This window comes from Astyanax mexicanus, unplaced genomic scaffold (assembly GCF_023375975.1).
Source record: "Astyanax mexicanus isolate ESR-SI-001 unplaced genomic scaffold, AstMex3_surface scaffold_43, whole genome shotgun sequence".
Taxonomy (NCBI): domain Eukaryota; kingdom Metazoa; phylum Chordata; class Actinopteri; order Characiformes; family Acestrorhamphidae; genus Astyanax; species Astyanax mexicanus.
This window is the reverse complement of record NW_026040053.1, coordinates 142,016-169,989: the sequence shown is the minus strand read 5'-3', so window position 1 is coordinate 169,989 and position 27,974 is coordinate 142,016. Positions and strand designations below refer to the sequence as shown.

Here is a 27,974-nt window from a genome sequence, read left to right as displayed (position 1 = left end):
AAGCATGTTTTTTCCGTTTTAAAGCAGGATTTTGAGCTAAGTATTAAGTATTTTTATGATAATAATACATTAAGTAACAATACTTGATTTTATAGCATATATTTTTCTTCTGAGACAAAGGGACAGTATTTACCTTTGAGAAATAATTAGAGATTACTCTAATGCTTATATGCAATAATCATAATTACACTTCAAAAATATTATTCTATTACATCAGGTTTTATCCTGTGGGCTGTGGCTCCCCCAGTGGACTGGAGTGGTACTGCTAGGTTTGGGTAACATATTTTTATACAATTACAAAACGTGTTTAAATTTAATTTTTAAAGTCTTAATAACCAAATACGTTAGTGTAATTAGTTAATTAGTGTAAGACCTCTGTCAGGCCAACACACACTGTAATTTATCCCTGATATTTTTAGGTTTTGTAGCTCTAAAATCTCTTCAAATAAAGTACATATATATAAAAGACTTGCACACACATATTTACTTACAAAAGATAGTTTAATTTTTATACAATATCAGCTCACACTGATTATATATTTATTCATATAGACAAAGGAGTTGAGGAAGACGTGTAAAAAAAAAAAACACTTTTTATAGAAGAAACAGAAGATTAAAGCATTAAATCCATTATTCAGAGATAGTAATTAAGAGCAGTCTGATTGGGAGACGAAGTGCTGTCATCGTTACATTCTTAATGGTGATGATAATGATAATATGCATATGAGCCAGCATGCATATTTAAATCTGGACCACCAAGGTCATGAAGAATACCTATGACTATTATGCTGATCAGGGGCGGGCTCAGTCGGGCCCAAACCAATCCAATATAACTCGAGCAGTCGTGCACCCTTAAAGAAAATTAGTAGAATGTGGAATAGAATTAAAATATCTTATTTTGTGTATATTAAATTAGAAGTGATGAGTGAGGAGAGAGAACGCCTCCTACTGTACCCACTCAGAAATAACAGCATGACCAACTGTACTCTCTCTCTCTGACTCCGGCTGCTGATGCAAAAACAGTGATTCTTGGGATTTAACCTGATGATGCTCCCAAATATTGCTAATTATTAAGATGGTGTAAATATTTAAATAGTGTAATTAAATCAGTGGTATCAAAAATGACAGTAATATTGCTAAGCACAAATATATCGTCTAAAAAACAAAACAACAACAACAAAAAAGAGTTATTAGAGTAATAGGCCTAAATAGTGCAAAGACAAAGAAAAAACAGAAAAGAAAACAATACTGTTGCAGTGATGATGTAAACACTACACCATAAATTCACACTTAAGGATTTAGATTATTTATATATATATATATATATATATAAAAAGATGAATTAGAAAAAGGTAAATCGTTAACACTTTAAATACACTGAAACTCAGATATGTATACATTATATAAAAATTAGAAGAGGTTAACAGGTACAGGTACAGTGGTTGGTTGTATGCAGTGGTTCAGGTAAGTAACAGGTGCTTCCTCTGATAAAGTATAAAAATAGAATAATATTAGTAAACATAATAATGTGCATTAATAATATTCAGGCTGCTGCTTCAAAAAGCGTTCGGATACTAGTCTCCCCTGTCGGTACACAATGCGCCTCTGTAATCAGTAAATGGAATATACTTCATTTTATATAAAATAAAAAAACACTAACCCTGCGTTCACACTGGCAGGAGATAAGTGGTTTGTGGTTTCGCCCCACATTTGTCCCTACTGGGCTAGTGGGTGTGTATTGATGTGGCCGGTTAGCATGCTAGCAAGCTACCTGTTGAGCCATCCACTACTTTCTTCCACGCTTCATTTTCCTTCAAACTGCTACTGAATTTGTGCAAAAATGCATCATATAAAACAGGAGAGGAATAATCAGCGGCTATAATTCATATTATAATATTTGGCCAATCAGTGTACAATGTCGCTTCACAGTGACATAGCTACAAATTGTGCCCTCCCACAGGCAGAGTTGCCAGGTTCGCGGTTTTCCCAAATTCAGAAAAAAAAAAAAAAAATCAGGGGTGGCAGGGGGGCGTTTTTGGGCTACTTTTAAAATTTACCGCAACCGCCAACAAACAAGAAAAAACTCACAAAAAAACAAAAATCAGAATGTAACCAAAAATTACCAGGCGATGAAAAAAAAAAAAAAAGTGAAGAAAGTTCAGGAGGGGCAAGAACAGAAAAGTAAAAGTAAAAGTTACTTTTTGCTAAATATGTTACTATTAAATGTTCTTGGCTGGAATAGAAAACTTTTATAAAAGAACTAATAACTAAAAAATAGAACAAAAAAAAACTAAAAATATTATTAATCACATAAAAATAAGTTGTTTTGCCATTTGCTTTAAATGTGTGACAGATATATATATATATGTTGGGCTACTTTAGGCTGCTGAAGGGGGTGGGTTTTAGACTGACTTTGGGCTGGAAATTTTTGTTAGACCTGGCAAGCCTGCCCATAGAAAATGAATGGTCGCCTGCCAACGTAACACAGGGTAAAACTAACCAACTACAGCAGGAGGGACTGTAGGGCCGGTTAGCATTAGCATTAGCATAAGAGCATTAACACGATGCTAACCGGATCTATAACAGTTTCCATGCAGAAGCCACATGTTAGCAGTTAGCAGTGGCCTTTTCTTTAAAGGGAAATAAAATAATAAAAGTAAAAGATTACAGACCCTAAAGGACACTTTGGTCTCGTTTTGTATTTCAGTCAGGAAGACATGAAAACTGCATTGTGGAACATATTGCACTTTTCTCTCTCTCTACACTTTCGCTCTTTTCAAATCCTTACGAAACAACATTTCCACTGAAAACATAATCAAACATAATGTCTATCAATAACAACATCATCTTTCTTTTCCTAAAAACACTCACATCCTTCATTTATCATTTCCTTTTTTATGTTTTATATTTTTATGTAAGTGCACTTATACCGTTTGTGCAGGTTCAAGTTTCAAAAACTGTCATCATTCTTTTTTACACATTTTTTGACACAGTTTCCCACTTCAGCAAGACTTTTAACAAATTAGCAAAAACCTGACAAAAAATATGTTAGTTATTCAGCCTTTGCCCAAATGTTTGTTTCATTTTGTTTGGTTTTGGACAAAAATATAATTGTTGCTTTCTGATCCGATATAATTTTACTTAATCCTGCATACCCATAATGCGTATTAATACTATAACGTGTTTGATCACAAACATCTTGTGAAATCGGACAAAATATCCTGTATTTTCTAATATCGCACAATTATGTATGGCAATGTCACATTTTTTTCCGCACTATAAGGTGCACTTAAAATATAATTTTATAATTCTATAATTTTTCAAAAAATCATCAGAGCTCCTTATAATCTAGTGCCCCTGAGTTATACAGGAGTTTCAGTTTAGTTCTCCAGCACCCAGACTGGAGCAGTATTAGCATTAGCCGCTAACCATGCTAGCTCTTTCTATGTACAGAGGTGAGTATTATCGGCCTGTAGCCTGCTGCTATCCCCGGCTAGCACTGCTGGAGCAGCATCAGCATTAGCTGCTAACCACACTAAGGGCCATTCAGAGGTGAGTATATCAGACTGTAGTCTGTGTGTTTACCGTGTTAAAACAAGCTACGTAGGACGAACCGCTGGCTAATATCGCCCTAGTTTACCAGATCACTCGGGTTTTCTCAGTGTAGCACTATTGCTAGCGATTAGCTGCTAATGCTAATGCTCCAGCCTTAATGCTGCAGAAATTCGTGAATCTAAGTTTACTGTAAATAACCGGAAGTGCTTTACTCACCCAAATAAACAGTTTTCAGAAGAGAAATCTGTGTAGATTACCATCCAGCATTTTTTTTATTACAGTTTTGTTTACTTAGCTTAGCTTTATTACCCCGCACCACCACCCAGCGGAAAGACCTACTGAATTAACGTTCCTTATATTGTATCTTAAAATGCGAATTATAATCCAGTTATAGTCCAGTGCGCTTTATGTATAAAAACAGACCAGAATATAGACTTTCATTGATAGTGCAGCTTATAGTGTGAAAAATACAGGAAAGTGAGGGAAATTGTGTTTTCTGTGATAGGGCCATGTTAGGAAATCCTTCATATCTTTTAGTTCTTGACTCAAAACACAGAACATTTATTTCAGTACTGATCTGCCTAAACAAGCTAAATACTCATCCCTCATCCTCAGCCTTATCTCTGCAGTACTTTTTCTTCCTTCAAAATTCTTCATAATTCTTCAGTAAAAAAAATTAAAATATATAAAATAACTAAACTGTAACTAAAGTTACAGTGTGTTTTTAACACTGTTCCTAAGAAAAGTGCCTTTAGGAGCTTTAATAAGGGGCAGTAATAAGACTGTAGTAAGACTAATAAGACTGTCTTTCAGTCAGTCTGTCAGTCCACCAGTCCGTCATTCCGTTAGTCAGTCAGTCCAGCTGTCATTCTGTTGGTCCATCACTTCATCGCTCTATCACTCCATCACTCCACCAGTCCGTCAGCTCTCAGCAGCAGCTCACACTCCGGAGGTTTAGTAGGCAGATCTACATAACCCAACACTGAGCTTAAAAACTCACAAACAAGCCCTTAACACACACTCACACACACTCACATTCACACACACACACACACACGCTGAGGTTGTAGGAGTGTCAGGATTAGAGGAGAGAGCAGCGGAAGAAACTGGGCTTTTTGGATCGGTTCTCCGTGATCTTCACCGGTCCTCCTCCCGCTGGATTATTCTCATTCTACACAAAAACACACAGAATTTCAGTTTCAGTGACAATAATCTCAACAAACATGTTTAACCCTCTACTGCATTATGTCCTTCAGACAACACACCATCTAGTTGTTATCACACCATTCCATACCTTATTTATAAGTATTTATTTTTTTATTTTTTTTATTTTATTTTATATAACAACTTAAGGTGTCACATACGAAAAAAAACAAACCTACAATTTTATTAGCTCTTATTTAAATTTTTGCAACAGCACAGCAGCAGAGAACACCTGCCTACCTGCATAAAATCTGATGCAAAGGACGCAAGCTTTGACCGGTATTCTGTCGATTATGCTGTCTTGTCAAACCGTGCTTCACTACTGTTTATTTAAGGTCTCAGTAAAACGCAGAATCAACCGGAGATCCGATTTAAACCTACAGTTACTAACACAAGCTATAGCTAATGCTAACAGAGTAAACAGAGCTCTAAGCTCCACCTTAGCTATAGCTTCCAACGCTGTAGCCCGGCTTCAGCGCTGCCTGTGGGCGGTCCCGTGGCGAGGTGGGCGGGGCCACGAATACTAATTCACGGGTTGATGTAGAAACGGTGCTTTTCCTGATCGACTCGTTTTTCTGAATATTTTCTTTTACTAGCTGCTGCAGAGAATAGAGGTTGAGGAAGAGTTTCATCATGTGCAGCATCATAAACAACTCAGAATTTAGAGAGACCTACTGTATTTCACAAACAACAAGATAAAGAGAATTTTAGCACAATAAGACCTTTAATTTAACTTTAGTACAAACACAGTGCGTCTGTTGCTTCTGCCTGTACTTTATACTTTATTGTCAGATTAATTTTGTGTATAATGTCCAATAAAACCGCTTTCCAACAAATCTGCAGACAATCAAACTCAAACTCACCATTTTTCTATTGAGTCTGGTCATTATGTCTCTGCTGAGAGTGAAGAAAGCCTGAGATAAAACCAGAGAAACCAGAACACAGTTATCACAGCGGATTAATAAGGAAATTAATTTATTAATGTTAATTTAATAATATTAATTCTCTTACCTCTTCCACATTAGTGCTGGACTTCGCACTCGTCTCTAAGAACTTGATACTGTAATCAATGGCTAGCTGTAACGGCCACAACATTAAGAACGGTCAGAAACAAATTAATCATAAATAAATTGTTCAGTTAATATCAGAGATTAGAACATAAAGTAAAAGTACAGCAGTGTTTACCTTCTCTCCTCGCTCTTTAGACACCTGCCTCTTATCGTTCATATCACATTTATTTCCCAGAATCATTCGCTCCACGTCGGACGACGCGTGCTGAAACAGAGTACAGAACATATTTACAGTTTATTCAGTTTATCGGTCTAACTCTGCTTTCACACCGGCCTGAGTGTGTCTCATGTTAGCTTTAGCATTAGCGTTAGCATTAGCATGCATCACTGTGGCTGGTTAGCAAGACAAGACAAGACAACTAGTGATGCACGATATTGAAAAAAAATATTTAAAGTACAGTACAGGCAGTACAAAAGTTTGGACCTTCTCTCATTCAGTGCGTTTTCTTTATTATCATGACTATTTACATTGTAGATTCTCACTGAAGCATCAAAACTATGAATGAACACATGTGGAGTTTTATGTACTTAATAAAAAATGAGCTGAACCTCCACAGTCACCGGACCTGAACCCAATCCAGATGGTTTGGGGTGAGCTGGAGCACAGAGTGAAGAAGACAAAGGAGCAGCAAGTGCTAATAAACACCTCTGGGAACTCCTTCCTTCCTTCAAGACTGTTGGAAAACTTTTCATTTCAGGTGGCCACCTCTTGAAGCTCATTGAGAGAATGATGCCAAGAGTGTGTAAAGCAGTAATCAGAGCAAAGGGGGCTATTTTGAAGAAACTAGTATATAAAACGTTTTTTTTTTTTTTTTTTAGTTATTTCACCTTTTTTTTATTAAGTACATAAAACTCCACATGTGTTCATTCATAGTTTGATGCTTCAGTGAGAATGAACAATGTAAATAATCATCAAAATAAAGAAAACGCATTAAAAAAGAGAACGTGTGTCTAAACTTTCTGCCTGTACTGTAAATAAATTTATCTAATAAAATGTTAGATTTGTAAAATGTAATAATTCGTATATTAAAGGTGTCAATTGCTTTAACATTTTATTGTATTAATCACAACAATATTCAAAGATTAATCATGATTACATTTTTAATGCTGGTACTTCCTTGTCATTTTAAAGGAGGGACAAAAATTACTTGTGCTGAATTCTAGCTCTTTGTCAAAATCTGACTCCCCTTCGTGTACAAGCCCCGCCCCTCACCCCACAGGTCACTAGTCGCTCTGTCACCTATTAGTGTGAACGCATGGTAACATAATTTTTAAGAAAAAAACTTAAAAAAAAAAAAAAATATATATATATATATATATATATATATATATATATATAAATCATGGATTAGAGTCTCACCTCCTCAATGTTTCTGATCCAGTTTTTAATGTTGTCAAACGACTTCTCGTTAGTGATGTCGTAAACCAGCATGATGCCCTGAAACACAGAAACACAGCAGGACTTTTATTTTTCACAAAAAAGGTCATATCTTGTAATCTGTGTGATGTTTGGACGCTTGGGTTACGATGGGTTGAGTGTAGAGTCGATTAAAAGCAGAACTCCGGTATAAAATGTACTTTGGGTGTATTTATTAAAACCTGATAAAAAAAAAAAAAGTTATCTGTGTTGAATATCTCTCCTCCGCTCTCCTGCAGTTTTCTGACATCCAGTATTTTCTGCTCTTTACCCAAACAGACTTTAGAATGAGTGATATGGGGCATATTTTACCCTGCAGATAAATCACTTTTTACACCGTTATTCAGCTCAAAGTAGCTCCACACTTCACTGGTAGAATCCAGAGAGTCCTGATATTTAAAACCAGACATTTAGAGCTTTAAAACTGAACAAGAAGATTATTAAAAACCACTGTTTACATCCTATAATGTAGATGAATCCCCAGCACCACCATCTTTAATTTAATCACAATAAATCAACCGTCGAGCACGAGAACCAATAATAAAACTTTTTGAGTAGTGTTTATATTTGTTGTTGATATCAACAGTAACCAGACTTTTTTTTTCAGCAGCAGCTGGAATTCATGCATTTCCAAGAAAATTCTAAATGTCTGGTTTTAAATTTCAGGACTCTCCGGATTCTACCAGTGAAGTGTGGAGCTACTTTGAGCTGAATAACGGTGTAAAAAGTGATTTATCTGCAGGGTAAAATATGCCCCATATCACTCATTCTAAAGTCTGTTTGGGTAAAGAGCAGAAAATACTGGATCTCAGAAAGCTTCAGACACCCAAAGTCCATTTCACACCAGAGCTTTCCTTTAAGTAGCAGTACTAAATAAATGGGGTATTGTACTTTTCTAGTAACAGTATCAGTTACTAGAAATACAGTATATCGTCCAACACTATATCCTCAAAAGGAATGTTAACGTTACACCGTGTTAAATAATTTACTGTCCCCACTTTGTTTGGAATATGTTGGAGGGATGAAATGCAGGTATGGAAGTTTATTAAATTAAATTATATCTTAAATCTTGGGTTCATACTGTTACATTAAAGTTTAAATCAAATTCTTTGCATTTTTCATACTGTCTCATGATTTGATTTGGATTTTTAATTGTATATTCAATCGTAGAGCAAAACAGTCATTATTAGCTGTGATGCATTTAACAGTCTAACATCAAAATTTTATATTATTAATGCAACAAAAGCAAGCAGGAGCCTCACCATCGCTCCTCTGTAGTACGCTGTAGTAATGGTTCTAAACCTCTCCTGTCCTGCTGTATCCCTGCAGAACACACACACACACACACAAATGAATTAATCACACACATTAATCAGTCTGCAGCATTACTGAGCGCAGTCTTCCAGAGACTCACCAGATCTGAAGCTTGATCTTCTTCCCGTCCAACTCAATCGTTCTAATTTTGAAGTCGATTCCTGAAACAAAATAATAATAATAATAACAGGGTCACGATCTTTCTTCTCTTAATGATTATAAACACCAGCTTTCATAACCTCACCCAAGAGCTGGGCAATATGCTAATATTTTACTGTATCATTAGGCCTGTCACAATAAGATTTTTTCTGGAAGATATACCATCCCAGAAATTATTGTGATAAATTATATTATTGTCATTTTAAGACTAGGACAGATCATCTGCACCTCACGTCCCATTGAAAACACTGTGTGAAAACAAATTTTCAGTGTTCTGTGTTTAAGCAGCTTCACGTTTCACAGATATAGAGATATACACACTGCAACACAGAATCTTCACACTATATTTACTTTCTTCCTCCCGTGCCAGATAGCTCTGACCAATCAGAGAAGACAATGTGCTTACATGGTTTATTGGTGCGTATTTTGGTGTGTTTAGGTTTATGTTTGCGTAAAACCAAACCAAACAGATTTTTTGTTGTTGGGTTGGGTTTTGTTGTCGGGTTGGTTTTTTTTGTTGGTTTGGGTTTTGTTGTTGGGTTGGGTTTTGGTGGGCTGGGGTTTTGTTGTTTGGCTGAGTGTGAAAACTACCTTAGAAAGTTAAATTGAAAATGTGCATGCAAAATGCCCACTTCTAGAAACATAAAAAAACGAAGAAGGTAAATGTGGGGCCATGTAGCTTTAAAATCCATTGATTAAAGCTATTTTTGTCTGTTTCTAAAGTTATGTGGGGTGTGTAGTCTCTCTCTACGTTTGAATCGTAACTCATGAAGGTCATGAGAGTGATGCTAATCGTGTCATAGAAACATCATAATTAAAGGAGCAGCTTATAACAACTTTATTTCACCATATCAAACTTCATAATCCAACCCAGTTTACTGAGCCAATGACACACCATATTCTGTTTGATGTTTTTGGTATAATTAAATACAGACGCTTTATTATTATAGTTTGATACAGATATTGCATTGTATGATATTCTCCGTTCTGAGATATGAGTTTTTAGTCATGTTACTGTTCTGCTGTATAATGAAGTGGTTCTGTTCAGTGGGAAGTGAAAGTGCTCCCAGTTCTGATGAATGTAAGAGTTCTGGCAGCTGCTGAGTCTCTCCACTGAAAGATCTGACAGGATATGAGGCGGGAAGTGAGACTGCAGTGTTCTCCATAGCAATAGAGGAAGTCTGTGGCACGGCAACCAGAAACTATTCAACACTGACAGACAGGAAAATGCATACCCACCAACAAAACAAAACAAAAAACCCAGCCCGAAACAAAACCCAACACCCATCCCAACAAACAAACCCAACCCAACAACAAACCCAACCCAGCCCAATAACAAAAACCCAGCCTGAAACAAAACCCAACCCAGCCAAAATGAAACACAACCCGAAACAAAACCAAACCCAACAACAAAAACCCAGCCCAACAACAAACCCAACCTAATAACAAAAACTCAGCCCAACAACAAAACCCAACCAAACAACAAAAACCCAACCCAACAACACTAAACCCAACAACAAAAACCCAACCCAACAACAAAAACCCAACCCAGCCCAGCCCAGCCCGAAACAAAACCCCGGGGAGACAACAAAACCCAACCCAACAACAAAAACCCAGACCGAAACAAAACCCAACCCAAGAACAAAACCCAACCCAGACCGAAACAAAACCCAACCCAAGAACAAAAACCCAGCCGAAACAAAACGCAACCCGAAACAAAAAAACAGCCTGACAACAAAACCCAACCCAAGAACAAAAACCCAGACCGAAACAAAACCCAACCCAAGAACCAAAACCCAGCCAAAACAAAACGTAAACCGAAACAAAACCAAACCCAACAACAAAAACCCAGCCCAACAACAAACCCAACCTAACAACAAAAACTCAGCCCAACAACAAAACACAACCAAACAACAAAAACCCAACCCAACAACACTAAACCCAACAACAAAAACCCAACCCAACAACAAAAACTCAGCCCAACAACAAAAACCCAACCCAACAACACTAAACCCAACAACAAAAACCCAGCCCAAAACAAAACCCAGGCCGACAATACCAAACCCAGCCCAACAACAAAACTCGGCCCAACGACAAAACTCGGCCCAAGGACAAAACCCAACCCAACAACAAAAACCCAACCCAAAAACAAAAACCCCACCCAACAACACTAAACCCAACAACAAAAACCCAGCCCAAAACAAAACCCAGCCTAACAACACCAAACCCGACAACAAAACCCAGCCCGACAACAAAAACCCAACCCAACAACAAAAACCCAACCCAACAACAAAACCCAAACCGAGAACAAACAAACCAAAACCATAAACTGGCCTAAAATCACAACCCGGCCTGAAAACTACAACCAGTATTTTCACTTTTATTATCAAGTAACTTATCAGTCAAAAGTTTGGACACCTCTTCTCATTCAGTGTTTTTTTACACCAGGATTTTTTACTGTTTACTACCTAATTCCTAGTGTCCCTTAATCATTTCAAATTAATTTACAATGTAAAAAATACATTAAATAAAGAAATAAAAAGAAACACTTAATGAGAATATGTGTCCAAACTTTTCACTGGTAGCTACTGTATAAATAATAATAGAACATTAGAGCAGTAATAACTTGTGATACGTTTGCTTTCAATGCTTATTTAACCTAAAAGTAACTACTTTTGTGCTTTTACTGAAGGGGAGGACTTCTACTTTTTCAGCAGTAATATTTAACCTTTAACATAAATAATTTTACTCAAATAACGTTACTCCTTTAAAACACCCAAAACTACTAAACAGAGACCTGTCATATAAGTTTACTTAGTTAGCTAGTTAGCAATGTTATCTTAGATAGTTAGCTTGCTATCTGTTCTCTTTACTCAAACTCCGAGCTGTGGTGAGACTTACAGAATATTGCTTATATTACTATATTACTTATATAGTATTGTTTCTAGTAATAAACTGAATTATATTCCTACTTTTCTAACGTGTTTAAACGACAAAATGAGCTAAAATTAAAGTAAAAAGACCCCCCCAAAAAAACTTACCTATGCTAAGCTAAGCTAGGCTAACTAGTAAGCTAACATTACCTAGCTTGCTTGCTATCAGTTCCCTTTACTGGGTTATGACACATATGCGATTATTGTAGTAATTTATAAAACTACATTACTACATTCATATCGCTTTTAAACGACAAAATGAGCTAAATAAACTAAAAAGACTCAAAAACCTTCTCTAGGCTTAGCTAAGCTAAGCTAGGCTAACTGGGAAGCTAATGCTAATCAGCATAGTCAGAACGGAAGGCCTTTTCCTGTCACTCAACTATTGTAAACTAGCTAACTATGAACTTAATAAAATAAAATAATAATTATTATTATAAATATCTGGTTAATAAATAGATTTAATCTAAATTATAAAAAATAGAAAAGTGCTTTAATTCGTCTTAGAATTCAGTAGAATCCTATATAGGTTAAGTATATATTAAATGTTTTGGTCAAAAAACACTGATGGTACATAAAATGAAAATCCACTCCGGGATCTTGTTCTACCCGCCTGGGCAGCTCCGCTGCAGGCCAGCCAAAGCGGAGCCGCCTAGGCGGTAGAAACAAAATCCCGGAATGGAGTTTCAGATGTAGATTTTTTTTAACCGCAGTTTCTAGTTAGAATTTGATTTAATAACATATATTTATCAATGTAAAAAAGGCTTTGCTGTTTATGTAACTTTAACTTTACTGTTATTTAAAAATTAAATAAATAATAATAAATAACGCAAGTGAAAATCCGCTCCAGGATTTCGTTCCACCCGCCTAAGCGGCTCCGCTGCAGCCGAACAAAAGCGGAGCCACCCAGGCGGTTGTAGAGAAATCCCGGAACGGATCTTCATATTCTGGACCTGGTTTTGTCCTGTTTCAGACTTTCAACATCTGGTTCTGCATTTACTAGCTAAAAAAATCCTATCTAAAAAATAAACAGCAAGACACGCACATATCCTGTTAATATAACTTTAGTTTAACGTTTATTTTGAACAAAATAGATACAAAAAATGGAGATAAACTGACCTATTGTGGAAATAAAGGTGGTGTTGAAAGCGTCCTCACTGAACCGAAACAGTAGGCAGGTCTTGCCCACTCCGCTATCTCCGATCAGCAGCAGTTTGAACAGATAATCGTATGTTTTTGCCATTTCTAATATCTAAAATTTGATCTATAATATCTGTATATATATAAAAGTACCGTTATTAAACTAACGATACATAAAAACGGGGGTAAAGTAGTTAACTCCTATCTACTTCTATAAGCTACAAGTCTTAGGGGAAGAAAGGGGCGGGGTCTACTTGGTGTCCACGGACGTCACACCAAAGCTGTTTTATGGAGAGCCCGCCCACTCTCCGCGAATCGCCGCTAGTGGGAGCCCGTGAGTCAGACCAAAATGAATTGGGGTGAATAGAGCTAAACGCTAAAAACTTAAATTAAAAATAGAAACTAAGTTGTTTTTCAGGATTTTTTTTATTTCGGTAAGACTAATAAAGCATTTTTGTAATAAAAAAAAAACTAAGAAAACCTATCTATATATTTCAGATTTTTTTATAGTAAACATAAAGGTGATAGCATTACTGATTTATTATTATTATTTTGTATTATTTAGCCTTTATTTTACCAGCTACAATTCCATAGAGATGAGAGATCTCCTTCACAGGGAAGACCTGACCAAGACTGAGAGTAACACCGATTTAACAAGAACATTTTCAAACAATAATTATAAATAATACATATTGCTCTTGCATTTTATCAAATGCATAAAATGAAAAAAAATTATATATGTATTTGAAATATTTTGCTTCTGTGAGCTGATTGGTTAGTGAGCTGAAGCTGGGGATACAGTCAGTCAGCACTTTGTAGTTAAAAATGATAAAACATTTATAAACTCTGATTGTGAGCCATGGAAACCCACTTATTTTGGAGCGCCCCTTGGTGTTCACACAAACCCAGGAGAGATTCTGAAGTGGATTTTCTCCTCTGTAGAGATTCTGTAGTTTTACACATAATGTTTAACAAATGACATCTAAGGAAATGGAAATTTAAAACTGTGCAAAATTAAGTTAAATTATGAAAAGATATATATTTTTATTTTGTATGTATCGTCCTACAACAAGAACAACAACAATAGTAAAAATAATACATATAGTTTACAATTTCCCTTTCTATTTTATTTATTGATCGTACAACATTAGTATTGTAATATTCTTATTCTATTATATTTATTATACACAATAATATATATTTCTATATCATGGAAGAACCACAGCTTGTTGCTGATCTTTCACGTTCTTTTGTGTATTAAATACTATAGAAAAAACAATATGCTTTAATGTAGGGAAAATGACAACAGATTAAAGCTTGTGAGTGTTGTGATTAATAGGGGCAAAACTGCTTCTTCAGCAAAGTTTCGATCACTTGGCTCACAAAAGAAAAATTATAATGTTAGTTGAATGTTTTCTATTATTATTATTATTATTATTATTATTAACACTACAATAAAGACTACAGATTCAGTGTAGTTAAAACATATATATATATATATATATAATTATGTCTCCTGTGTAAGTGCGTCAGTATCAGCACCACAGAGCGTATACAGAATAGAGTATCCACTAGAGGACGCTCCAAAAATAATGGGTGAATTATTTGGGGAATTTGAGCTAAATTAAAGTTTTAAAATGTTTGATAATTTTTATACAGAAAAATATGGACACATTTCTCTAACACTTTAAAAAAAAAGCTAAATATTTAAAAAAAAGGACAATAATTTAAGAGTATAATTTATCCCAGTGGAGGTGGTGGGAGACAGGAGAATGAGGACTAAGCTTAAGAACATGCTGAAGAACCTGTCTCACCCCATGCACCACTCTCTGACAGCACTGAGCAGCTCCTTCAGTACCCGGCTGCTGCACCCGCGCTGTGTGAAGGAGAGATACCGCAGGTCCTTCCTTCCACACGCCATCAGACTTTACAACACACCACACTCAAACTAAACACTAGTTTATTATCTCAGTACTTCATACAAACTTACATACTACTCAGTATAGCTGTAATGCTTACCGTGTGCAATATCTACCTCACTACATGTCACCTTATCTACCTTCACCATCTGTGCAATATGTTTAACGTGCAATATTTCTCTCACCTTTTTATCTACTATTTATTTGATATTTATTTACTGCTACTCTTTGTGCAATAATACTGGTCACACCCTACCATAATTATATCTCTATGCACTAGATGTATATATATATATATATTTCCTTTACTATATATAATTTTTTTAAAGTAGCTTTTATATATTTCCTGTAATTGTTTTTGTATATATAGATTTATCATTATTTGTTTTTATATATCTTTTTTTCCTGGCCTGTTTCTCTGTCCTTTCCTCTGTACTGCTGTAACATTGTAAATTTCCCCATTGCGGGATTAATAAAGGATTATCTTATCTTATCTTATCTTATCTTATCATACAGTCGAGCAGAAGAACCAACCTGAAAACTTAATTTTAATTCAACATTTCGACAATAGTGATTAAACGTCATTTTTAATATAATAATATTAATAATAATAATGTAATTCCAGAGCTGTGTATTTAAATATAATAACATATATCTTTATTTTTATTTCTAAAATTAATCGATTATTCTAAATGAGTAATGATGATTGTGTTTAATTACCGTTTTTAGCTGTTTTGCAGTAATGTACTGAAAGTGGTCAGTCTCTCTATAAATCAGCTGTGGTTTCAGTTCTCGCGGCGGGGAGTTGTCGCCCCCTGGTGGCGGGTTTAATCATTGCAGGCAGCGGAGCCGCTCCCCGGTGCTGCTGTGTTTTGGGTTTAGTTATTTCGGGCTGTTCTGAGCAGAACTGAGTTTTACAGATTTATTCTTTAATTTGAAATGATTTAAGTGGGATCATCTGTTATTTTATTTCTTTTATAGTTTATTTATTATTTATTTAGTTCCGGCTGAGTTCAGACATGCTGCTGAGTTTTATTATTAAGAATGGGAAATAAACAATCCACCTTCAGAGATGATCAGCTGGACGAGTATCAGGTAACCCAACCCTTATTTACAATGTTCTGAATTGTAGATTAATATTAAACTCATCCAAACTATGAAGAACAAGCTCCTCTTGTTTAGCTGATCAGTTTTGAACATCTCTGCTGGATTTTCTCAGTCAGTTTTATGAGGTAGAGTCACCTGGAATTCAGGCTTTCAGTTAACAGCTGTGCTGAACTCATCAAGAGTTAATTACTTGAATTTCTTGTATCTTAATGTAAAGTTTGAGAGCATCAGTTAAAGTAAAGTAGTGAAGAGGTAGAGTTACAGGTATACAGTGAATAGTGAATATTTCAGTAATGTTCTAATACAGATTATGAGAAGAAACAACTACTTAACTAAATAAAGAAAAAATTATGATGATAATGATGAAACTGGCACTCATCAGGTCCGCCCCAGTAAAGTATAGAAGAGTGAGAGTTTCCTCTGTTGTACAGGATAAGTTCATCAGAGTTTCCAGCCTTAGAAACTACAAGTTAACAAACAGCTCCCCAGATAAGAGCATCTTCTTCACAGAGTATTTAGGTTTGTTTAACACTGTTTTTAAGTTACTACATGATTCATTATGTGTTCCTTCATAATCTGATAGATCACTTTACTATTCATTTACTATGTAGGAAAAATAAAAACAGTAAATGAGAAAGTGTGTCCAGACTTTTGACTGGTGTTGTAGTTAATAACCTATCCCTGCTGATCTGTTCTGTAACAGGACTGCACTTTCTTCACCAGTAAAGAAATACTGCGGTGAGTAAAATCAGCTTTATTACTCTGTTCATAATTAAAAACACATAATAAAAAGATAATATATATATACATTCATACAAAAAATGGTCAACACCTGAATTTAACTAAGTAAGTAGGTATGTGCCTCCCATTGGATAATAATTATGGCATGGGTGATTATGTTTCAGCTGATGCAGGGAGTAGCTTCTCATCTGTTAAATCAGCAAATCTTAACTGGTTAAGTGGCTTTTTAAAAAATAATTTAAAATATTATATATATATATATATATATATATATAAAATATAATATAAAAATAATTAATGCTCATCTGATTTTTGTATTGTATTTTATATTGAGGAAAAAAGAGACAGAGAGAGTCATGCATCAGACATGTGCGCAGCATTCTTGTTGCCATTGGAATTACCAATCATTTGCTGGTGTTGATCGTGGTTATGCGTGATTATAGTTGTTAGGCATGATGATCGTGGTTAGGCGTGTTGATCATAGTGGATAGGCGTGTTAATTATCGTGGTTAGGCGTGATGATCGTGGTTAGGTGTGTTGATTATCGTGGTTAGGCGTGATTATAGTGGTTAGGCGTGATGATCGTGGTTAGGTGTGTTGATTATCGTGGTTAGGTGTGTTGATTATAGTGGTTCGGCGTGTTGATCGTAGTTAGGCGTGTTGATCGTGGTAAGGTGTGTTGATGATCGTGGTTAGGCGTGTTGATCGGGGTAAGGCGTGTTGATGATCGTGGTTAGGCGTGTTGATCGTGGTAAGGCGTGTTGATCGTGGTAAGGTGTGTTGATTATAGTGGTTATGTGTGATGATCGTGGTTAGGTGTGTTGATTATCGTGGTTAGGTGTGTTGATTATCGTGGTTAGGTGTGTTGATTATAGTGGTTCGGCGTGTTGATCGTAGTTAGGCGTGTTGATCGTGGTAAGGTGTGTTGATGATCGTGGTTAGGCGTGTTGATCGGGGTAAGGCGTGTTGATGATCGTGGTTAGGCGTGTTGATCGTGGTAAGGCGTGTTGATCGTGGTAAGGTGTGTTGATTATAGTGGTTCGGCGTGTTGATCGTGGTAAGGTGTGTTGATTATCGTGGTTAGGTGTGTTGATTATAGTGGTTCGGCGTGTTGATCGTAGTTAGGCGTGTTGATCGTGGTAAGGTGTGTTGATGATCGTGGTTAGGCGTGTTGATCGGGGTAAGGCGTGTTGATGATCGTGGTTAGGCGTGTTGATCGTGGTAAGGCGTGTTGATCGTGGTAAGGTGTGTTGATTATAGTGGTTATGTGTGATGATCGAGGTTAGGTGTGTTGATTATCGTGGTTAGGCGTGTTGATCGTGGTAAGGCGTGTTGATGATCGTGGTTAGGCGTGTTGATCGTGGTAAGGCGTGTTGATGATCGTGGTTAGGCGTGTTGATCGTGGTAAGGCGTGTTGATGATCGTGGTTAGGCGTGTTGATTATAGTGGTTCGGCGTGTTGATCGTAGTTAGGCGTGTTGATCGTGGTAAGGTGTGTTGATGATCGTGGTTAGGCGTGTTGATCGGGGTAAGGCGTGTTGATGATCGTGGTTAGGCGTGTTGATCGTGGTAAGGCGTGTTGATGATCGTGGTTAGGCGTGTTGATCGTGGTAAGGCGTGTTGATCGTGGTAAGGTGTGTTGATTATAGTGGTTCAGCGTGTTGATCGGGGTAAGGCGTGTTGATGATCGTGGTTAGGCGTGTTGATCGTGGTAAGGCGTGTTGATGATCGTGGTTAGGCGTGTTGATCGTGGTAAGGCGTGTTGATCGTGGTAAGGTGTGTTGATCGTGGTAAGGCGTGTTGATCGTGGTAAGGCGTGTTGATTATCGTGGTTAGGTGTGTTGATTATCGTGGTTATGTGTGATGATCGTGGTTAGGCGTGTTGATCTGTGTGTTGTGTGTTGTAGGTTACACGGGCGTTTTCGTGATCTGGCGCCGAACGTCGTTCCTCTGGACTACACTAATAACCCCGACGTCACGCTGCCCTCCTCCCTCATCATCACCATGCCTGAACTGAAGGTGAAGTTCTCACTCACAAGATAACACCTCACAACTTATGCAGGTGTGGGCGTTCCCAAACTTTCAGTCCCCTGGGGTTCAATCAATCAATCAATAAATCTTTATTTTGAGTCAGAAGTACATTAAGGGGCAACCCTCACTTTCAGTGTAGCTGAACATTTACAAATACAGGAATTGACATATAATAACTACATTTACTCATTTTAAAATAACAGTAAATAAAAGATACAAAATTTATAAAAATAAAAATAGAATTATAATAAAAATGTAAATAATAATAATTACAATAAAACTTGGTTTAATTGATAAGAAATTAAGATCAAAAGAAGATAAGATAAAAGTAAAAGAAACAGTACAAATTGACATAAAACAAAAAAATTCAAATTCAATAAATGAACTAAGAAAATTAAACAATAATAATAATAATAATAATAATAATAATAATTGTAAAAAATGAAGGAAAATCAAAAGTTAAAAAAGCAATAGTAAAAAACTACAAATGAAATAATATAAAATACAATAAAATAAGGAAAGAATTAAAAAAGGAAATGAACTAAGAGAAAAACTCAACAAAAAAAAATTACATTTATTTACAATTGACGATCACTTCACGAACTGCTGTCCCATAACTTGTCAGCATGTCAATGATTTTTAGTTTTATTGTAATATATTGTGTTTCTGGTGTTTCTCTCTGTAGGAAAACCCGTTCCGGTATCGGATATTGGAGACGTTCTCGGAGGACGGCGAGGGGAATCTCACCTTCTACGATTTTGTGGATCTGTTCTCAGTACTGAGTGAAACGGCACCCCTGGACCTGAAGATTATTTACGCCTTCAGGATTTACGGTACAACAACCTGTTACTGCACTACAGCCTCTAATTATAATCACATTATTGTATCATATCATATGTATACTTCTAGAACCTGGCATCCACATGTGTGGACATCACATTTTGGGTTGTCTAGACCACAACATAAAATTTTGCTCTATAAGGGCCTGGTGTCCACATATGAGGCCATTATCATACTGTCACCTAGTGGTGGCAGAAGATTTTAACCCATTAAAGTTTTGATTTTGTTTAGAAATATAAATGAACAGTAAATACTGTAAATGTTTGTTTTTCACTTTATGTCACAATATTGTAATGATTGTAATGATGAGTTAGGTCAATCGTTTTTGATGATTGTAATGATGAGTTAGGTCAATCGTTTTTTCGTTAATTTTAAAATGTCTAGTTGTGTCTCTAGTATAAATGAATGCCGTGTGAGCTGGTTCTTGTTAAAAAAGGTGCTCCAGTGATCCGGTAAAACACTGCTTTGGTCCGGTGGAGAAGTGGTGAGGGACAACCAATAGGACTTCAGCTCTTGCTCATGAATATTCATACATGCAAACATATCGCCTCTGATTGGCTAACAGCACTGTAACACCAGGAGGCAGACAGAAGAACAACAGTTAGAAACGTTTTAAAATAAAGACATTTTTACACTAATAACAGTCTTTACAATGTTATATGTTACTTTACAACATGTGTAATAATGTCCTGCTAACTGCAGTTCAGCCACTGACCTAGTCTTAGAGTCTCTGTAAAACACCAAATCCACCGGAGATCCTATTTAAACCTATAGTTACACACAGAGGTGGGTAGAGTTCAGGTCCAGAAAAAAAACCCAAAGTGGATTTTTACTTTTAACTAGTGTAAACAGAACTGTTCTAAACATCTAAACACCTACCTATCTCAATAGTACTTGGCTGGTGGTGTTTTACCTCCATAGACTAATTCTAACCATTTGTTTCTTAGCTCTGAATTACTGGGTAAAGTATATAAACACTGATGTGTTATTCACACAAATAACACAGGAATGAACTGCATGCTGTTACTAGCACTGTTAGTTATCTCCTATCTGACGAGACGGCGTCACCGCCCGGCTTCAGCTCTGCCTGTGGGCGGTCCCGAGCCGAGGTGGGCGGGGCCATGAATACTAATTGACGGGTTGATGTAGACACGGTGCTTTTCCTGATCGACTCGTTTTTCTGAATATTTTCTTTTTATTAGCTGCTGCAGAGAATGAGGAAGAGTTTTATCATGTGCAGCATCATAAACAACTCAGAGACCCACTGTATTTCACAATAAAACAAGAACAAGAGGATTTTAGAGAAAGGAGAACTGTTATATATCACCAAACTAATGGCCTCTAATGGTCACCACAGCTATATATATATATATATATATATTACTGCGTTATTTTGTCAGTGAGTGTGATATAATATTGATTAGAATTGTATGTATTTTGTATATTATTATCAGTATATCAGTTCCTATATTATTATTATTATTATGATCAGATTTTAACAGGGACGGGTTCCTGTGCTTGGAGGACGTGGAGGAGACGGTGCACCGGCTGACGGGGGAGGAGCTGAGGGTGGAGGAGCGGCGGCTCGTCGCTCGGAGAGTGATGGAGGAGGCGGATCTGGACGGAGACGGGAAGCTTTCTCTCATCGACTTTCAGAACATGATCTCCAGAGCTCCAGATTTCATTAGGTAACCAAACACACTCATCCCAGACGTGATACATGATGTAACATCTAAACATGACTAAAAGTCCTATTCGGACAGGATTAGATTCTCAGGGGCTTCTGGAGTAATTTTCTCTTTTATTGGGGATTTTATCCTCTGTGATTTTATTCCCATCCGGAATGACCATTGATCTAACGAGACCAAGATAAACTTGTTTAGTTCACATGGTGTTGAGGTGAAAAATACCAAGAAAACTGTCTCTTGCTTACAGTCAAGCATGGTGGTGGTAGCATCATGGTCTGGGACTGTATGAGCGATTTCTGCACTGTGTAGCTGAATTCCAACATGTACTGTGACTTTCTAAAGCAGAGCATGATCCCTACCTCCAGGAACTGGGCTGCTTAGCAGTTTTCCAACACAATAAGGACCCTAAACACAAACACGCCTCCAAGATTAGAACAACCTTGCAGAGAAAGCTGAGAATAAAGGTGACGGACTGGGCAAGTCCATCAAAATCTCTCCAGACCTAAAGCCAATTGAGCACCAGTGGGGCATCCTCAAGTAGAAAGCAAAGGAGCACAAGATATCTTACATCCACCAGCTCCATGATGCATTTATGTAGGAGTGGAACAGGATTCCAGTAGCAACCTGTGAAGCTCTATTGAACTCCATACCCACGAGAGTTGAAAAAGGCAGTGCTGGAAAATAATGGTTGTCACTATTATAGACCATTTACTCACTTAGGGGTGTACTCACTTGCATTTGTTGGAGTGGTTTAAACATTCATGCCTGTGTGTTGACTTATTTATTTATTTATTTATTTATTTATTTATTTATTTATTTTTATAAACAGCTCTAAAAAAAATAAAGAGACCACTCCAGTTTCTGAGTCAGTTACTCTAATATTTATAGATTTATGTTTGAGTAAAATGAGCTTTTTGCTTATATTCTATAAACTACAGACAACATTTCTCCCAAATTACAAATAAATATATTCTCATTCAGAGAAAATGAGAAATGGCTGAAATAACAAAAAAGATGCAGATACAGTTTTTTTCATGCATCTTGGCATCATGTTCTCCTCCACCAGTCTTACACACTGCTTTTGGATAACTTTATGCTGCTTTACTCCTGGTGCAAAAAATTCAAGCAGTTCAGTTTGGTGGTTTGATGGTTTGTGATCATCCATCTTCCTCTTGATTATATTCCAGAGGTTTTTAATTTGGTAAAATCAAAGAAACATCATCATCATCATTTTTAGTGGTCTCTTTAATTTTTTTCCAGAACTGTATTTTTCTCACAATTTAGCTAGGCTAATTGTCCTCAGCTTCTACTCAGCTGTATGTCCCCCTATTACTAGTGATGCCCCAACACCAGGAGGGTAAATACCAGCACACACCTCCTCCGATACATGTGAAGTCAGACTCCGCCTCTTTTTGAACTGCTGCTGATGCTTTAGCATTGCCGAGTCGCATCACAGTGCTAACGCTCGGAGGAAAGCGCAACGACTCTGTTCTGTTACTTCAGCTCACAGGCGCAGCCTTGTGCTGATCCACATCACCCTAGGAGTGATGTGGGGAAAGAGATAGCGCCATCTACTGTACTGTACCCACCCAGAGAGAGCAAGAGAGAGCCAACTGTCCTCTCTCAGGGCTCCGGCAGCTGAAGGCAAGCTGCTTGACTGTAAGGATTCGAATCAGTGATCTACTGAATGTAGTGGCAGCACTTTAGACCAGGTTACACTGTTATACTGTAGCTGTACACTGACTACTTTACAATTTATATAATTAATTATTTACAAAAATGTGAGGGATGTTCTCTCTTTTGTTAGATACTGTATATCTCTGTAATGGTTTACTGTAAAATCTGCAGCAGTGTGTGTGTGTGTGTGTGTGTGGTAAATGACCCTCCTGCTGCTCAGAGCTGGTTTAGAGTGTCTGTTTATGGCTGAAGTGAGTGGAGATGTCTGAGTGCTCTGAGCTGAGGGATATACTGCATTATGGGATTGGACAGGTATAATACTCACATTACCTGCTGGACCGGCTGAATCCGGCTCAGGCTGGTCCAGTGCTGCTGAGTCGGGTTAATGTTTATGTTTATAAACTGTTTATAATGTTGTTTTGCTCTACAGCACATTCCACATTCGCATATGAATATATATGAACCGGTGAGAAATGCGATGGATGGATTGTATTCGTCCTTTTCTGCTGAAGATGCAGAAGATAATGCCGATTGGTAAGATTTACACACATCACACACTGATATCACGTACAAGTCACAAGTTTGGACACACTTTCTCATTCAGTGTTTTTCTGTTTTTTTCCTACATAGTAAATGAATAGTAAAGTGATCTATCAGACTATGAAGGAACACATAATGAATCATGTAGTAACTTAAAAACAGTGTTAAACAAACCAAAATACTCTGTGAAGAATTCAGATGCTCTTATCTGGGGAGCTGTTTGTTAACTTGTAGTTTCTAAGGCTGGAAACTCTGATGAACTGATGAGTGCCAGTTTCATCATTGTAATGTTTTTGATGGTTTTTACGGTGACTGCACTTGAGGGTTTTTACAAATTTATTTTTAAATAAATAAAAACACTTAATTTAAGATGTGTCCAAACTTTTAACTGGTACTCTGGATACCATGTGGATAAAATAATAAATGTAAAAAAGTATTTTTTAGCAGCCCTGGATGATTAAAAAGATTTTAAAAAGATTAAAAAGCTTGAATTCCCTGTCAAAAAATCAGGGGGTTTAGTTATCCTTAAACAAACAGATAATTAATAATTCCATTTATAGAGTCTCCAGACTAGTTTACTAAAATCACATTTCAATAAAAAGTGATCCAATTTAATATGATTTGACAAAATATTCAAGGATCATACCGTAAACTGTATTGGGGGAAGAATGTTTTTCTTTTTCATACATTTAAAAATTCAATCGATCGATCAGCCGAGCATTTACAACATGAAAGAGACTTAAAAATAAGTTTAAATTATAAAAACAAGCAAACAATATAAAATTGAATTATGAAAAAAAAAAAACAGAATAAAAGGATATAATATTTTTTCTTTTTTTTTTTTTGATGTTGTAGGTGAAAAGACGTGTGGAGTAATGTTTTTATGGACGCTGGACGTCGAGTCTACAGAAGATCCTCCAGACCCTCGTATGGAAAAACTGCTCTATAATACTATAAACACTAGTTACTCTCCCACTAAAAATCATTAACTTTACTTAAAGTAAAGTATTAATCCCTCAGTATTACTCCCAAAATAAACCTCACAGTAATGTTTTATACATAAATCTAGTATGAAGTTTTCTCTGGACAGTAGACACAGTTACTCCAACAAAAGCAGAATGAACTCAATATTGTAAAAAAATCTTACATTGCAGTATTTATTCTGTGATTTGTATATTACAATATTAAAACATACAGGATATCCATGCTCATGATATTGTGATATATTAATACACTTCAATATTCGTTTTAAATAAATTTTAGTGATCTAGAGGCGAGTCGTCAACCATCAACCGTGCACCGTGCAGCTTGATTTAGGGTGTGTCAGTGTGTCTTTGCTATCATAACGACGGGAAAAGTATGCATTGCACGCCTCGAGACGCTGTGCAAGAGTCATGTACTAATTCTCTTAATTAATCATGGGTGTGATTAAATTTTGGCGTAAGTGTAGAACCAGGTGAGCTCTGTCTTTGGTGGATTGCTATTGTAACGGTGCAGCTACCTGGACGTGTTCAACAAACTCTTCTCAGCAGAGGAAACTGAGCTGCTGGTTGACGCTGTGAAGGAGCTCCAGCAGCTCATTTACGGGAACAGCAATGTTATTTTATTTACTATTCTGTTTATTGTTGATGTAAAAGTTGGGTTTGTGCTGCTGTGTGTTCATGTGTGTGTAATAAGTGGGGGTGTACGCTCGGCTCGGCACGGCGCCTGTGTTACCGAGATAGCGATGAACGTCTGACTGTTGGCGTCTGTCTAGGTTGTATTCAGTCAGTGGAGCTCCTGTGTTTTCTGTTACCAAGATAAACAAGCAAAACTCCAGAAATGTACCTGAACACACCTCCTTTCCAGACCACTGTAAATATTGTAAAAAAGGCGCACGCACATTTTTACATACAAAAAAGTAAAAAAAAATAAATAGGATGTAAGACATAAAGGCAAATAAAATAAATAAAACTGCAATAGATTATGGTGCTTTGAATTAGTTTTTTTGACAATTAGTGTTATATGTGTAAGTAGGGTACTCATTAAAATACACGGTTTAATTACAATTACAGTAATATTTACACATTACATATTACACAATCATATTTACACATTAGAAAAGGGTCCCTGTGTAATTTTACAAAAGACCAGGTTTAAGTCAAGACCAGGAGCAGATTAAAATATTTTTCATCTTGTAAAAATAAAAGAAAGATAATAAAAACAAGTAATTAATTGGTAATTCACTGTACATTTACTCAATCCATAGGTATACATAATTAAACAATAGCGTAAATGTATTTTATATTTTTTATTTTATTGTTATCTTTCCAAAATACATGCATTCAGTGTGATAAAATAAAAATATGAAAAATTCACAAATTAATACGCTAATTAATAAAATAAATAATTACAACTTCTGATACTCTCGAGTAGAACGACACCAGTTTACCTCTCTTCACTTCTTCTTGTTCTCTGGTTTGAATTTCCACCATTTATGAGTCTGTAAAAGAATAAAAAATAAAAGTATTTATCAGTAATATATACAACTGTTAAATGATTTGATAAATAAGCAGCGCGTTTCTGTAAGGGGTGTTGCATATCGTATTAAACGCAATAATAACACAAAAATATCTGTCACAATAATAAAATCAATATTTTGATAATAGCGATATTCATGAACAGCTCATTTCGTATTTATTTTGCTGTTTACTGTTTATACATTTTATATACAGTTCCAGTCTAAAGCTTTGACACAGATTCTCAATCATTGTTGTTGTTTATTTGTATTATTTACTAAGACCTAACCTATTAGAGCCCAGACCCATTTCTGAATATTGATATCAAATTAAAAATAGGATCAGATAAATTCAGGGAGCAGCTCATTTATATATTTATTATACTGAGGGAACATGACTGTAAATATTTAAATATTTTTTATTTTTAAATCATGATGTAACATAAATGACACAACAACAATTTAACCTGTATTTTAACATTGTGTTCTATTATTCAGGTCATAACTACACTCTAAAAAATAAAGCCTTGGATCAACAACAAAAAAACAATGCAACGGTTTGCAATAGACTTTCTGAGTTGTGTCAGCTTCTTGTAGAATTACAATAAACCGGAAAAGTATTTTAAGTATGGTGAATTAGTATTTCAGTTATAGTAGAAAGCATTTTTAAATAGCATGAAATGAATAACTGTCACCGTCAACAGATACGTTTTTACGTTAACTGCACAAAAAATCTATTTACATAAATACTCACAAAGTATACAAACTTAGCATTTTTTGTGGGTCATGGTTTGTTACTGTTTATGTAATAAAATTGATTATTTATACTAGATAATGTTACGCCCTCGCTATGTTTTCCTGTGTTTTCCCCGTTTCCTAGTGTGTTTCTCTTGTACTTTTCCATTACGTGTGTGTAATTTGTAGCTCCGCCCCTTCCCCAGGTGTTTCTAATTATAGTGTGTTTTATGTTACTATAAATAGCCCTCCTCTGCCACCTTGTCCTCCGTCGGTCTTTGCACCTTCCTCTGTCGTTTGTCTCGCCACGTTTACTATTGTTTACGTCACGTTATTGCTTCCAGCCCAAGGGTTACCCGCAAAATCCATATGGTCGGTCTTTATGTAACGCTGGGGATGAGACGGGAGGCGGATTTATATGCGGGTAAGAACGAGACTTTAATGAATAATAAATAAACAAATAAACAAACAGGGGAATAACGAATATAAATATGTACATAAACAAACAGGGAAAACCAACACAGAGCTAAACTAAACAGATAAGTACAAACCAAGGTAAGGAATATATACAAAGGAATAAATACGTAAATATGTACAAAACAAATAAATAACGTGAAGCAATAACGTGACGTAGTAAACAATAGTAAACGTGGCGAGACAAACGACAGAGGAAGGTGCAAAGACCGACGGAGGACAAGGTGGCAGAGGAGGGCTATTTATAGTAACATAAAACACACTATAATTAGAAACACCTGGGGAAGGGGCGGAGCTACAAATTACACACACGTAATGGAAAAGTACAAGAGAAACACACTAGGAAACGGGGAAAACACAGGAAAACATAGCGAGGGCGTAACAGATAAAACTTTAAAATTAACTCTACTGTTGCAGTAAGGGCAGTAAGGCCCTTCTAACCCTTCAGTGAAGTTGGTGACAATAAATGCATGCTCACATAATATAATTACATAATATTAATCAGGAAATATATATTATAGTTATTGTAAGTGTAAGCATGTTTTTTTATAAATTAGCTTAAATAAAAAACAGCAACTAATTTAAAGCATTAGTCTGTGTTTTTAGTTGCTACAGGACTCTTAAAAGCAAAGTCGAAGGACAGTCTAACCAATCAGATTCATGATTTTCACTCCGGGGGCGGGGCTATGTCTGTCTTACCCCTTCTCAGCTCTGTGCTGAAGGAGTTACGCGTTGCTTAGTCATAAACGGAGCTCATGCTGGATTAGTTCAATAGTTAGCGAATTATCACGGAATTGCGGCGGCAAATCAGACAGATATTGTGTCATATTAAATTAAAAAGCCTTTTTAAAGGTTGTCCTTCAATGTGAAACTAATTCACAATAATAGGCCGTCTGTGTACTTAATGTTTTGGCTGCTCTGGCGTGTGATCTTTG

The 27,974-nt window shown here is 36.2% G+C and overlaps 3 protein-coding genes across 6 annotated transcripts in view; 1 reads left to right on the top strand and 2 right to left on the bottom strand.

The window, feature by feature from the left end:
- Positions 1–482: 482 nt before the first annotated feature.
- On the bottom strand, positions 483–13,045 carry rab8b (RAB8B, member RAS oncogene family). The gene is made up of 8 exons (XM_022667386.2): positions 12,771–13,045; positions 8,660–8,720; positions 8,508–8,568; positions 7,189–7,266; positions 5,944–6,033; positions 5,770–5,835; positions 5,622–5,672; positions 483–4,726 (listed from the first exon to the last, which is right to left on the bottom strand). Exons 1-8 carry the CDS (start codon positions 12,892–12,894, stop codon positions 4,637–4,639), a joined length of 621 nt encoding a protein of 206 aa, XP_022523107.1. The 5' UTR covers positions 12,895–13,045; the 3' UTR covers positions 483–4,636.
- A 2,485-nt stretch (positions 13,046–15,530) lies between these two features.
- The window catches only part of LOC103042350 (calcium and integrin-binding family member 2), a 24,985-nt gene continuing 12,541 nt past the window's right edge, over positions 15,531–27,974 (top strand). Inside the window, exons 1-7 of one of the 2 annotated variants that reach the window (XM_022667375.2) lie at positions 15,531–15,805; positions 16,521–16,555; positions 18,465–18,576; positions 19,274–19,421; positions 20,921–21,116; positions 23,224–23,327; positions 24,189–24,260. In XM_022667375.2, the coding sequence (XP_022523096.1) occupies positions 15,755–15,805; positions 16,521–16,555; positions 18,465–18,576; positions 19,274–19,421; positions 20,921–21,116; positions 23,224–23,245 (564 nt within the window). In that variant the 5' untranslated portion in view covers positions 15,531–15,754 and the 3' untranslated portion in view covers positions 23,246–23,327; positions 24,189–24,260. Of the gene's footprint in view, positions 15,806–16,520; positions 16,556–18,464; positions 18,577–19,273; positions 19,422–20,920; positions 21,117–23,223; positions 23,328–24,188; positions 24,398–27,974 lie in introns of those variants that run through there. The other variant, XM_049473703.1, reaches the window with a different exon arrangement.
- sh2d7 (SH2 domain containing 7) overlaps positions 19,769–27,974 on the bottom strand; it is an 18,378-nt gene continuing 10,172 nt past the window's right edge. For 2 of the 3 annotated variants that reach the window (XM_049473692.1, XM_049473694.1), the window contains exon 7: positions 25,544–25,815. In XM_049473692.1, the coding sequence (XP_049329649.1) occupies positions 25,771–25,815 (45 nt within the window). In that variant the 3' untranslated portion in view covers positions 25,544–25,770. Of the gene's footprint in view, positions 19,996–25,543; positions 25,816–27,974 lie in introns of those variants that run through there. The other variant, XM_022667374.2, reaches the window with a different exon arrangement.